At 32.9% G+C, this 12,875-nt stretch overlaps 2 protein-coding genes across 2 annotated transcripts; both read right to left on the bottom strand.

Moving 5' to 3' along the window:
• Positions 1-5,667: 5,667 nt before the first annotated feature.
• On the bottom strand, positions 5,668-6,162 carry LOC134699916 (uncharacterized). Its single transcript, XM_063561313.1, has one exon. The coding sequence runs from the start codon at positions 6,160-6,162 to the stop codon at positions 5,668-5,670; it is 495 nt and encodes a 164-aa protein (XP_063417383.1).
• A 297-nt stretch (positions 6,163-6,459) lies between these two features.
• Positions 6,460-6,756, bottom strand: LOC134699915 (KRAB-A domain-containing protein 2-like). The gene has a single exon (XM_063561312.1). The coding sequence runs from the start codon at positions 6,754-6,756 to the stop codon at positions 6,460-6,462; it is 297 nt and encodes a 98-aa protein (XP_063417382.1).
• Between the last annotated feature and the right edge of the window lie 6,119 nt (positions 6,757-12,875).

Below are 12,875 nucleotides of genomic sequence, written 5' to 3'. Positions count from 1 at the left end.
CATCCATTTGATAACAACACAAGGACATGAAACAACTAAACGACATGTAAAATTATGTCAACATATGTATATATATAGTTTGTTTATGGATCTAACCTGCTCCTAATTATAAACTTGATTCTTCTTAGTAGTGTTTCATTTATACTTCTTTTTGCTTAATGTCAATAATCAATAAATGACGAGCATTCTTTTGACACCGTATTACTGATTATACGTTTACTGTAACACATAGTAATTGTCTTGATTTTTTGTTATCATCTACAAAGTCAAGTACCTATATTCTGAAGTGAAGACTTTTTATTTTTATTTTCGAAATTTCACATTTTGATTATTTTTGTAGACCGTATGTATGACTTCAAGATATTATATTTATTTTGTTTTACCACATTGCGATTTCACTGACATAAACCTCTCTTACACGAGTTCGATAATAGTTACAAAATAAAACAGTTAAAAGTATACACGACTTAAATATGAAAGCAAACATGTTTAAATGATATATTTAATTACTGTTAAGATATAAAAAGAAAAGTCATTGGCCGGACATGGTTATACAAATAACCCAGCAATAGAAGGGAAAAAAAACCGTTAACTTCGAACCACTTCATTGTCCTAAATATGAATGATATATTTGCCACTGGACTTTCATCAATTCTCAATCAACCAACCAAATCACTTCAAGTTGAAGGATATTGAAGTACCATTATTTTCGTTAGTGGTAACCATCGTGAACGTTTAAAGATATTCGTAGAGTTTGCTTATAGTGAGCTGTTTGTTGATTCGAAAGAAAACCACTGGAGTAAATATTCTTTTAATAAAGCATAGAATTTGTATGGAGAATTTCCATGGAAATAGATTTGAAATTTTGACAAGCAGTGGTAACATACATGCTTCTACCATACTGATCGACTTTGAATAGTCAAAAAGAACAATGACCAGTACAATAATTCACAACGAACAGTACTAATCAAACAAACTAAAGACAACGAACCGTACAGTGACAACATTTTTTTAACATATGCAAATGAAATATAACAACAGGTTTGTAGTAATAACTAAAAAGACAAAAAATATTTGTTGCTTAAAATACATAATTTGTGTCCGTATAATAAGTATTATATAAGTGACATAGCATTATCAATATGCACATTCCATTAAACATACTTACTAAATGCAAACCGTAAGAGTGTGTGCATATTTGTTACTGTATAAATATTAAAATAAGTAGATGTGGTATGATTGCAAATGAGACAACTATCCCCCAAAGTTCAAAAAATTGTGTGCACCACATTTTAAAGGTTATTTCGAGTAGACAGAACATTTATTACAGTCATTCCTTATAATTCAAATCTAAATTTTATTTGTATCATGCCCTCATAAATTATACGAGACGAACATTACCGGTATTATGCTAAAAACTAGAATAAATGCGTTTAGTTACGATATGCAAATACTATATGAGCAGTCTCCTTAACACTATGTACACTAGATAAAGAAAATTGACGCCATTATATGCTCCGAAACATATAGATGAACCAAAATTAAAAAAAAATATAAGGCAAGAGGTTCCTGACTAAGGATAGACGCAAACATGCGGTGGTGGTTACACAGGTTTTATGAGGGCTCAACCTCCCCCTTTACCTCTAGCCAATGTAGACATATATAACTTAAACGTCCACAACTTTGAGTGTCACTGCCAAAGAATAAATTTTGGGGTCCCTAACAAATATTGCCTCTGCAGCTGCCCCAAAGAGTCAACTCTTAATTAAATCTGCAGAAGGAGTATTTTACATATATGCACTATAGTTTAGCTGCAATCTCCCTTTACGTTTAATATGACGGTGCTAACTATGAAATTTAATAATAATTAAACTACAAGCCATCCGCTGTATTTCAAAAGGCTATCTGTTTCTTCAGAAAATAACCATACTTCGCGTAGTGATTGTGTAAGCAATCCATTCATTTTTTTACACGAGACTCAGATGAAGTCCAAACAACAAAACGAATCAACAATACTGTATACAATTCTATAAGCAATCGTCATTCAAAAATTTTAAAGAGGTACACCAAAAAAATAAAAATAGTTATCCCCATTTTCACGCAAATCTAATTCTGTAACTCGCAACTCAACTTTTGTAACTCGCAACTCGAATTTCGTAACTCGCAACTGGACATTCGTCACTCGCAACTCGACTTTTGTAACTCGCAACTCGATACTCGACAAGAAGTGAATCTCGAAGTAAAAGTACGATGTGCTTGGCCAAATTCAAAACCACTTTTACCAAAGTCAAAGCAATAAAGTATTCAGAAAAACAACATGCTAGACTTTCTAAACATCTGCCATTTTGTAATGTTTTGTAATGTTTGTCAGCACGATAAGTGTAACAATGCAGTTGAGAATGTCAGTGTTTAAAAAGGAATCTCAGGTTTCTGAACATTTTTTAACTTAAAAAAATAGGACAGAAATGTATAAATGGATTAGCACTGATGCACATGTCCATAGTATGGAACTCCAACACTGTCTTGTAATGACCATTTTCATTATTTGATGTGCATTTACCTTTATATGATGTGCACTTGTCATTATATGATGTGCGTTTACCTTTATATGATGTGCACTTGTCATTATATGATGTGCGTTTACCTTCATATGATGTGCACTTGTCATTATATGATGTACAAACACCTCTATATGATGTGCAAAAATCCTTATAGTATGTGCAAGTATCCTTATATGATGCCAAAACATCCTTATATGATGTGCATATATACTTATATGATGTGCAAATATACTTATATGATGGGCAAATGTACTTATATGATGTGCGAACATTCTTATATGATATGCACACATTCTTATATGATGTGTAAATATCCTTATATGATGTGCAAATGTACTTATATGATGTACACAGATATGCAAATGTACTTAAAAGATGTGTAAATATACTTATATGATGTGCATTTTCCATTATATTATGTACAAATAAAGACAACATTAGTATACCGCTGTTCAAAATTCATAAATCGATTTAGAAAAAAACAAATCCGGGTTACAAACTAAAACTGAGGGAAACGTATCAAATATAAGAGAACTACGACACAACAGAGACACAACACCGAAACGTAACACACACAGAAATATAATATAAGGTAACAATGGCCATTTTCCTGACTTCGTACAGGGCATTTTATGAAAAAATGGTGGGTTGAACCTAGTTTTGTGGCATCTTTATATGATGTAGTTGTGTCATTATTTTATGTGCTTGTAACCTTAGATGATGTTGTTTGGTTTACTTCATTATGATGTCGAAACGTCATTAAATGATGTGCTATCATCGTCGTTATGGTCAATGAACATAATTACGATTAGAATTAGTACTGTCTACGTCATAAATGATTCCGATCTGCTTCTATGAAATTACTATAAACCCGGCTCAAATCTGTATCTATCGTTTGGAAAATGGTTGAGATTTTAAAGGAGATAAACCTTGGCATGTTGGTACAGTTAATACATGAATTTCCAGTATGTTCATTTTTGTAAATTTTGCCTTCCTGATAATTTTAGCTGTTCAAGTTTCTCTTTATATATTACTTTTCTGAAGAAAGAAACCAAAACTGGGCAAACATCGGACATTGATAGGGTAATGGCTCATATAAGAGATCGGTCATTTGTAACCCAAAAAGAGGGGATAGGAAGAAATAAAGGGGGCCTTTAATTTTATTATTTTTGGACTGGAAAGGTGGTATTTAATTTTTAATAGTTATAGATTTGCCGCCGTATAATGTTATTGCGATGTTTTCGTCATCTGTAGACATCAATTTTTACGCCTTGTTCCGCTAAATCCTTAGTTTCAACAATTTCTTCTACCAGAGTATTTTTCATCTGAAGCTAATATTGAATGAAGGTGTGGTAAATATCAATTAGACCATAACCGGCATATCCAAATTAAGTTCCCTGAAGTCGCAATCAACTTCCACGCTTGAAGTTCTAGATCCACCACTGACGCAAAATTTTAAAACTATAATGCAATTAGGGGGGGTGTTGAAATGCGTATGTCTTTGGAGAGGGGGGTCTTGATCGTTTTTCCTTCTTCAAGGTGTAGACTTGAATAAAAATAAGAGAAATTCCAATGTTTCCTCCCACCTCCTAATTATAAGTTTCAAATTTAACAGCAGTTCTTTTCCTCTATCGTATTGTGTTTACATTTTTTTAGGTTTCCCAATGTTTAAAGCGTTTTCACAGTAGGCAACTTGAACAACATGTCCCCACCCCCAAATAAAGGAAATGACCAAAACTATAATTTATTTATTTTTAGATCTGTTCTTGTCTATACTATTTTGCAAGGAAAGGTATTTCTATAGATAAGTTATCAAGATAAAAGGTAATAAAACAACAAAACTCTTAAGAGCTAAAAATGGGACCTTTACTATAGAGTATAGTCTGACACATTGCAATGTATTGAAGTTTCCAGGATAAACAAAAAATGTTAAAAAACTACTGCCGTAAATCTTCACTTTTGAAATTTAAAACACAACTTTCTATCTGTAAGAGGTTAAAAAACTAGTGCCGTAAATCTTCACTTTTGAAATTTAAAACACAACTTTCTATCTGTAAGAGACTAACAGGTCTCAGTAAATAATAAATAAATGCAGTTTTTCATGTTCATTTAGACACCAATCTGAATAAATTATAGATATTGTATGTTCAAGCTTTGCTTACGCCGATCTGAAAACGCTCCATTCTATTTTCTGTCTTAAAGACCATTGGGATTCTCTGGTTTTGTCGGATTGATCCGCAACTTCAAAAATATGAAGGCTGAAATTTCATTGGCTGATGTACTATTTACCAGAACAGAAAGTAAAATGAAGCGTTGTCAGATCCTTGTAGCCAAAGCTGAGACAGATGATCTGTACATTTGTATTTTAATCAGATTGTGGGCAGGAGCACGTGTATTTTCGTGTGCTCAGGACAAACATTTTTTTCGACTTTAATAGAAAATAACATGGTTAATTTTTTTTAATTTCATTATTGTTTTATTTTTTCCCTCATTTTAAATGGCAACAAACTATTTCGCTTCACTTCTGAAATGGATGAAATCTCTTTCAAGAAATTTGGAATCAAACATTTACAAAAAAACATGCCCCCAAATGACCTTGGCAGTCCTTTCGTGGAAGCATGTTCGGCTTATTGTTATCATTAAGGCAATATACAACATTCAAAACTCTGATTAAAATAAGAAAATGAAGAAGTATGATCAATTCACCACAAATTTTTCCGCACCAGGGCATTTTTTTCTTATGTTGATCTTATTTTGATGATAACTTTCATCATAATCAAAACTCAATACGTATATGTTACAGGGAAATTGTAAAATCAGGGATGTTGTAAAATCACTGGACTAAGTAGTGATTTTGTAAAATCACTTACAGTTTCAGTGGTTTTGTAAAATCCTAAAAATTGTTAGGGATTTTACAAAATCACTGATAATAAAGCTATGAATTTTGTAAAATCCCTGATTACAAGTTTAACTTGCTATTAGAAATGTGTTTTTCTTACTATAAAAATATACAAATGATTTTGAAATGCATTAGTTTAGTAAATACTATTAAACTAGTGTATAATGTTAATGACTTAAAGGCATAAACAGATATTTAAACCACAATTTATTTATTTTTACATGACAAGTTTGATTGATATCTACTATTACATAATTGTCCTGCTTTTCTACAGGCACACCTCTTTTGTTCACATCTGTTTTTTCCAGAACATCCACATTTTAAAAATCCTTGTCCATCACAAATGAAAGAGAGTTTAACAGCTTGTCGAAAATATATCAAATTTTCAATTGAAACAGCTGATGGACTCAAAAACAAGGAATCAGTGGGTTTAAACTGGTTTCTAGAGTATGACCCTAACAGAATGCCATGCTTGGTAGCTAGACGATAGCCGTTCTCTGACTTTCCATTGACAATAGCCATTATATTTCGGGGATCACCTTTTCCACGATCTACGACTGGGATAGGAATAACAACATTACATCCAATGTCCACTTTTTCTAAAACTCTATTAGACCGACTCAACATACAATTGGCTTGTTTTACCATTGACTCGGAAGCATTTGCACATTCTTTTTCAATGACTAATTCTGTATGACACATAGAGCAAATTAATTTTGACAGAAAGTCTTCTGTTATGATAGATTTTCCACATAAAACATGTACAGTTTTGTTACAAGAAGAACAAGAAGTTGCATTCAATGCAATTGCTTCACATACAACACACATGTCAGTTTTTGGTTCAGTAGGTTGTGGCTCAGAAATCTACATTTGTTCATCATCAGTTGTGCATGTGTTTTCGTCATCAGTATTTATATTTAGCTCCATGTTTGCTAAATTTGACAAATGTTCTTTGCTGTCAATTTTAGCTATAAGATGATGTTAGCCCATCTCTTCGGTCTACCCCAAACATAGCTTTGTATGGAGCTCTGTTTTTGGCTGAATGATGACTTCTGTTTTTCTCAAGTCTTTACAATGGTTATCTCGCATCCATGTGATAACCATATCCTTGACATCAGCATTACCTCGCTCAATGCTGCCCTGACTCTGGGGGTGTCGAGGTTTACCATGAACAATTTTACATTCTGGCCATAAGTTGTTAAGCTCACTTATGACGTTTGCAGTGAATTCGACACCATTATCACTTTGAAGAATGTTTGGAGCACCAAAAAGAAGAAAGATATCAAGTATTTGCATTGCTACTTCATATGCACGCTTTGGTGTAAGTGGGCGTAAAATTACAAATTTTGTGAAATGATCTTGATATACGATTTAAAATCTATAATCATTGTTTTTATATGATTGCATGTCTATCAAATCAACCTGTCCTCGGGAATTGAACTCTTTGCTTATTATAGGCTTCACGGCAATGCCTTTACTAGCAGTTCTACGTTTTTTAAGTTGGCATTCCTCGCAAAGTCCCTTGTAAAGTTCTAAAGCTTCATATCAAACATTTGAATACTTTCTATTTGTCTCCTTTACCATTTTTTCCCTACCACCATGACCTATTGATATGTGAATTTTCTGCACTCTGCTGTACATGTCTTCAAGATATACATAATAGTTTTACATCTTCATCTGATGAATACCGTTTTTAACGATATTTTTCACAGCTCCACATTGGAAACTTCATACCTACATTAAAAATTTTAAACAAAATACTTACTTTACTTTTATTTGGATTAAAAGAGATGAGAAAGTTTAGAAAGGAGCTATTTCATATAATTCAATTAATTTATGTGCAAGATTTTAACTTATTTAGTCATTAAAAACGATCCGATTCAAGCTCAAATATGAAAAATCTACCAAGTATGCGAAAAAATGTCACTTTTCAGGTTGTTTTTGTCAAAAACGAAAGTGGCCACATCCGTTTTCATCCTCAATCTTTACACATGTTATGTATCATCATCAAATACAACTTCCATTTCAATATTTTGGATGAACACGAATGCGGCCACTTTCGTTTTACCCGGAAACCGTCTAAAATTTAACTAAAATGCTAGAATTGTGAAGATTTCAGTAATTTAGCACGACTTCATGGTGCTAGTACCCAATATATGTGCATTGTATTGTCAAAAATAGCCCATATCTATGTAGCATAACCATTCTTCTATCCAATAATTATGTAAAAGTTAACAATTTAACAATTTTGTAAAACTGCTATATTTTGGGGCCAAAAAGAGGTCTTACCGGACCTACTCCTTTATTTAAACTTTTATCACTTTGTGATAGGATACATGTATTTGAGATATCATAATGACCAAAGTTAATAAAACGTTGACATGCAAATACGTATTCTTACCTATATTCTATGTTGTCTTTTTTATTATCATTTTGTGAATATAAACGTTTTTATATTTGATTTTTATATTATTATAAAAAAAAGGAAATAATTGCTTTTATTTTTACAGTAATTATAGAAAAAACTATAATAAACAGTAACTTACTTTCTAACTAGGTAGTAATAAGAGCTTGTTTTGTCTTCTTTCTGTGGCTCTTTGACAATACGTTCTAAAATTTCATCATATTTTTCCCGGTTCCATATGTTGCACTTTAATTTTCCCTCAATTTTTTGGAGTAACTTCTGTGTGTATGTTTGCTTTTGATTTACAGACATATGTGCCTGAGTCATTTTTCTAGAGTATGTTAGTGGTTTAGTGCATGGAAACTTCTCACTTAGATTAACCTTAAAGTTATTGAGTGTTACTGCTGTAGGCTTTTTTCACAGAAATTTTCAATCAATAAGAATGAATTTATTTTTACAAATTCCCTGAAAACAATCAGTGATAAAAAAGATCTTAATTATTTCAGGGATTTTGTAAAATCACTGGTCAAAATCAGAAATTTTATAAAATCACTGGTCAAAATCAGGGATTTTATAAAACCACTAATCAGTTCAGTGATTTTACACACTCCCTGAAATTTCAGTGATTTTACAAATTCCCTGTAACATATCTACTTTATCATGTTTAAGTATCGAAAAACATATATATTTATACACATACAAATGTATGTAATTGTGCATTTCTGATCATTTAACTATAAATAAACATCATCAGATTACTCGGGACTGCAATTTAGATATATCATGACTCAGTATTTTTCAAGGAGAACCAAATATCTGTCAGGTGTAAACTGTTCATTGCATTTTGGATTTTTTTTTTATTTATGTTGGTCAGCGTTGTTATTCGAAATATAATTTTACTTAAACATGTACGATTTTTCAACTTATTTTGAAAAGGCATGGCACAGCAATTTTTAGTGCAAAATAACTAGTATGTGAATTGTATCCTATTAAGTATATAATTCGGAGTCCAATAAGTTTCGACAATTTTCCAATTTTGACCCCGTGAGTGATCCATATACAGGAGAAATAAGCCCCACATAAGCTCTATTCTTACGGTATGAAATTAAAAGATAGCTGTTCATCCAATTAAAATCGAAAACAATACATTTGTAGTGTTCCTTATAAACTAAGACATTTCTCTGTCTATGATACGTTATTTCTGAATGACCAAACGCTTAGCTACTGTGTGTTTGTTTTATAGCACAAACATAATAAAAGAGGAATCATAAATTATTATAACGGATCAGTATTATGAGATCCCTATTATAAGTAACTATGACATTGTCAGGATAATAACCTCTCGACAGTATGAAAGAAATTAAAAGTGGTTCATATATTCATCCTTAAAAAAGCAGCACATGCATTTTATTTTATCCTTACATTTTTCATAATGCGGTACAAAATAATTGTGTTGCTGCATGCATAAAGAACTCCAGTATAATATTTCGACCATCTGTAGTACTATTTGAAATTCACAAAACATTTATTCAATTCTATTGACCAAAAAAACAATTGTTGTATTTCGGCCAATGAAATGAAATGAGACGTTACAAGTTGTTAATGTTTGTTTGTGATACGCCAGAATGTTATCAATGAACTATCAAACGCTACTAGAACACACCCGCGAAATCGCGGGCATATACAGCTTGTGAACTGTTGTAGGATGATTCTTTGTAAAAGATATTATGTATGGAGAATTTCACAAAAGGTATCAAAAGCCCTCTCCCTAAAGTCCGATATTTGTTTCCTTTCTGTTAAATTCAATTATTTTCGTGTTTCTGGCCTTAGACCACAATCATTCTTCTCCTTTGCTACAATGCTTCTTTTGGTAAAAGCCAAATCAAATTAAAAATTTACACCGTTTCAAACATGAAATAAATGTAACTGCTTATATATAGACCATTATTAGTCTAATAAATTATGTTTTCTAGAACATTCCATCGGTGTTTTTTTTCTTTTGAGCGCCTTATTAACATCCCAATGGTAGGATATGAATCTTGTATAAATGACTAAGACCGACTAAGGCTAATTTGAGGGATGGTCGGAAGGTCCTGATCCCGAAATCCCGGGCTTAAAACAATGAAATCCCGAGATGGAGAATTGAAAGAAATTCATATCCCGAAATCCCGAGATCGAAAAATATATTCCCGGATCCCGTAAGGATCAATCCCCAAATCCCGAGCTTCAAAATACCAAATCCCGATGCCTCGAAAAAGGTCCTACCTCCCTCTAATCTACCTTACTTTCATTTTAGCCAAATCACTGTTTTCCCTCTCAACAATAATGTGTACGCCCCTTTTATGGGCATTATGTTTCTAGTCTGTGCATCCGTGCTTTCGTTCGTCCGGTCGCCCGTTCCTCCGTCTCTCCCGCTGCAGGTTAAAGTTTTTGGTCGAGGTCGACTTTCTTTACTAACATAGAAAGTCCCTGACAGATATATTAAAGTATTGCAATCGTAGTTAATATGTAGATAAACGCGAAAAAATAATTGTCCTCTCTAAGGAGATATAATAGTTGTGGTTCTTGTGATCTAAACACTATGATATGAAACGCGAAAAATAGTTGTCCTTTCTAAAGAGGTATAATAGGTGTGATTCTTGCGATTTAAACACCATGACATAGAGAACACTCTGAATCGCTTATTTATTTTTCATTTTTGTTATCTATCATACGATTGGTTGTACTTGTGTCACATGTTTTACTATTTTAATATATATGCCACTGGTATGACCCCTTAAATAGTAAACATTTCAAAGAAGACAGTAGACAGAATACAGAGAGTCTCTATATATTAAAGTAGTATAATCGTACTTTACATGTAGATAAACGCGAAAAATAATTGTCCTCTATAAGAAATGATAAGGAGGTATAATAGTTGTGGTTCTTGCGATCTAAACACCATGATATGGAGAACGCTCTAATTGGCTTATTTATTTTTCATTTTTGTAATCTATCATACGATTGGTTGTATTTGTGCATGTTGCAAACCGGAAGTCTTATCCATGACTAAAATTTAGTCTGATGACGGAATCATATCCGGACTCCTTTTTTGTCGTTTTTCTCCCAAAATAACTCAATCTGAATAATCATAAGAATGGATGACAATTGCGACTATGCATGTTACCTATAGGACACAGAGGCCTGATGATTGATTTATTGTGGAAGGAAGAGAAGCGACACACAATATGAGGTCTTCTCGTTTAATAGTATAGATACTCGAATGCATTTCAGTGTAAGCTAGCGTAATATGGGACTTGGGTCTTATAGAAAGCTGACAATTTTATTTAAAATATATTTAAGCTTTTTTAAACTGAGTACTGACTAAAAAGTGGCACCTTGCTAAAGTTCTTTAGTTGGAAATGAACTCGAGGCAATTATCATACAAAATTTCCTTCCATATTTCATGAACTTTTTTCATTATTTAACTTACATTATGTCATGCGTATTTCTTACGACGGATAGAACTAGTTAATTCATTCAACTCTTAGTTTCATCATTTTCTCAGAATGAACTTCCCATAAATTAATAAAATTATGTCTGTCCAATTTTCAGACAATAGTAGGCGTTAATTTTTTCTGATAAAGTTTTCAATCGAGTTGCCTTGATGACATGACTTCCACCACTGTTTCAATTTGTTTGCGGTGCATTATCAATTATGACTGTATTCGGTAATTTCCGATACAAAATTCCGAAGTTTATCGAATCTGAATCACCACCATCACATACATAAATTATCATCATCACCATCACTGATCATCACCTTCATCAACAAAAAACGTATAATGTTGTGATCACTGCATATAATGTTGAAACCACTGCATATAATGTTCTGACAACTGCATATAATGTTGAAACCACTGCATATAATGTTATGACCACTGCTTATAATGTACCGACAACTGCATATTATGTTGGAACACTGCGTTAATGTTGGGAGCCTTGCATATAATGTTGTGAGCACTGCATATAATGTTGTGAGCACTGCATATAACGGTGTGACCACTGCATATAATGTTGTGAGCACTGCATATAATGTTGTGAACACTGCATATAATGTTGTGAGCACTGTATATAATGGTGTGAGCACTGCATATAATGGTGTGACCACTGCATATAATGGTGTGACCACTGCATATAATGCTGATCAACAACATAAGGCAGTCATGGCGTTCCATAAATATGCATATCAATATGCCGCTGGACGTCAAGCATCCATCCATAATCATCAGGATGAAGCTGTGAATTATATGCACGAAAACATAATAGAAAGCTGCACGCAAATGTAATGCACCGAGTTGAAGCTCATTCCATTTCTCCTTTATTCCATTTCGGGGAGGGGGCGGCTCGGTGGCCGAGTTGTCTAACTAGTCGAACTACTGCATGTATCACCAGCCTGTCAACACTTCGGTTGTGAGTTCGAATCCCGCACGTGGCAGGTAAGCTCGACTCCAATCTTAATTGACTAGAATTGTCAGTTTTCCTACCGAAGGTCGGTGGTACTCTCCGCATACTTCGGCTTCCACCATCAATATAAACTCACTGCCACGAAAGAGCATGATAGTGTTGAAATTGGCGTAAAACAATCAATCATCAAAACAATCAATCAATCAATCATCCATACTGGTATAAATATATATATATCTTTATTCTCATAAAGCCAATGCATGACATCAGTACAGAGATAACAACAATAACTATTTACAATATATATAAAACAAGGAGAGAGGTTACAGAAGTCACTAGCCAGGAGGACAAACACACGTGTTTGTATTTTTTATAAATGAACAAAGCTTATTCATGACTTGTTTTCGAGTACTCGACATAAGTTCAGAGAATTTAACTGTATTATGTCGTTGTAAGTTAAATTTTTGTTTGAAAAAAGTACATTCAAATATATAGTGATATTCGTCTCCAATTTGTCGATTGTTACATTGATGGCAAAAACAGTTTTCTCTTAATACGTTTTGCC

Source organism: Mytilus trossulus, unplaced genomic scaffold, assembly GCF_036588685.1.
Source record: "Mytilus trossulus isolate FHL-02 unplaced genomic scaffold, PNRI_Mtr1.1.1.hap1 h1tg000103l__unscaffolded, whole genome shotgun sequence".
Lineage (NCBI taxonomy): Eukaryota > Metazoa > Mollusca > Bivalvia > Mytilida > Mytilidae > Mytilus > Mytilus trossulus.
The sequence above is the reverse complement of the archived record's forward strand: the minus strand, read 5'-3'. Positions and strand labels throughout refer to the sequence as shown.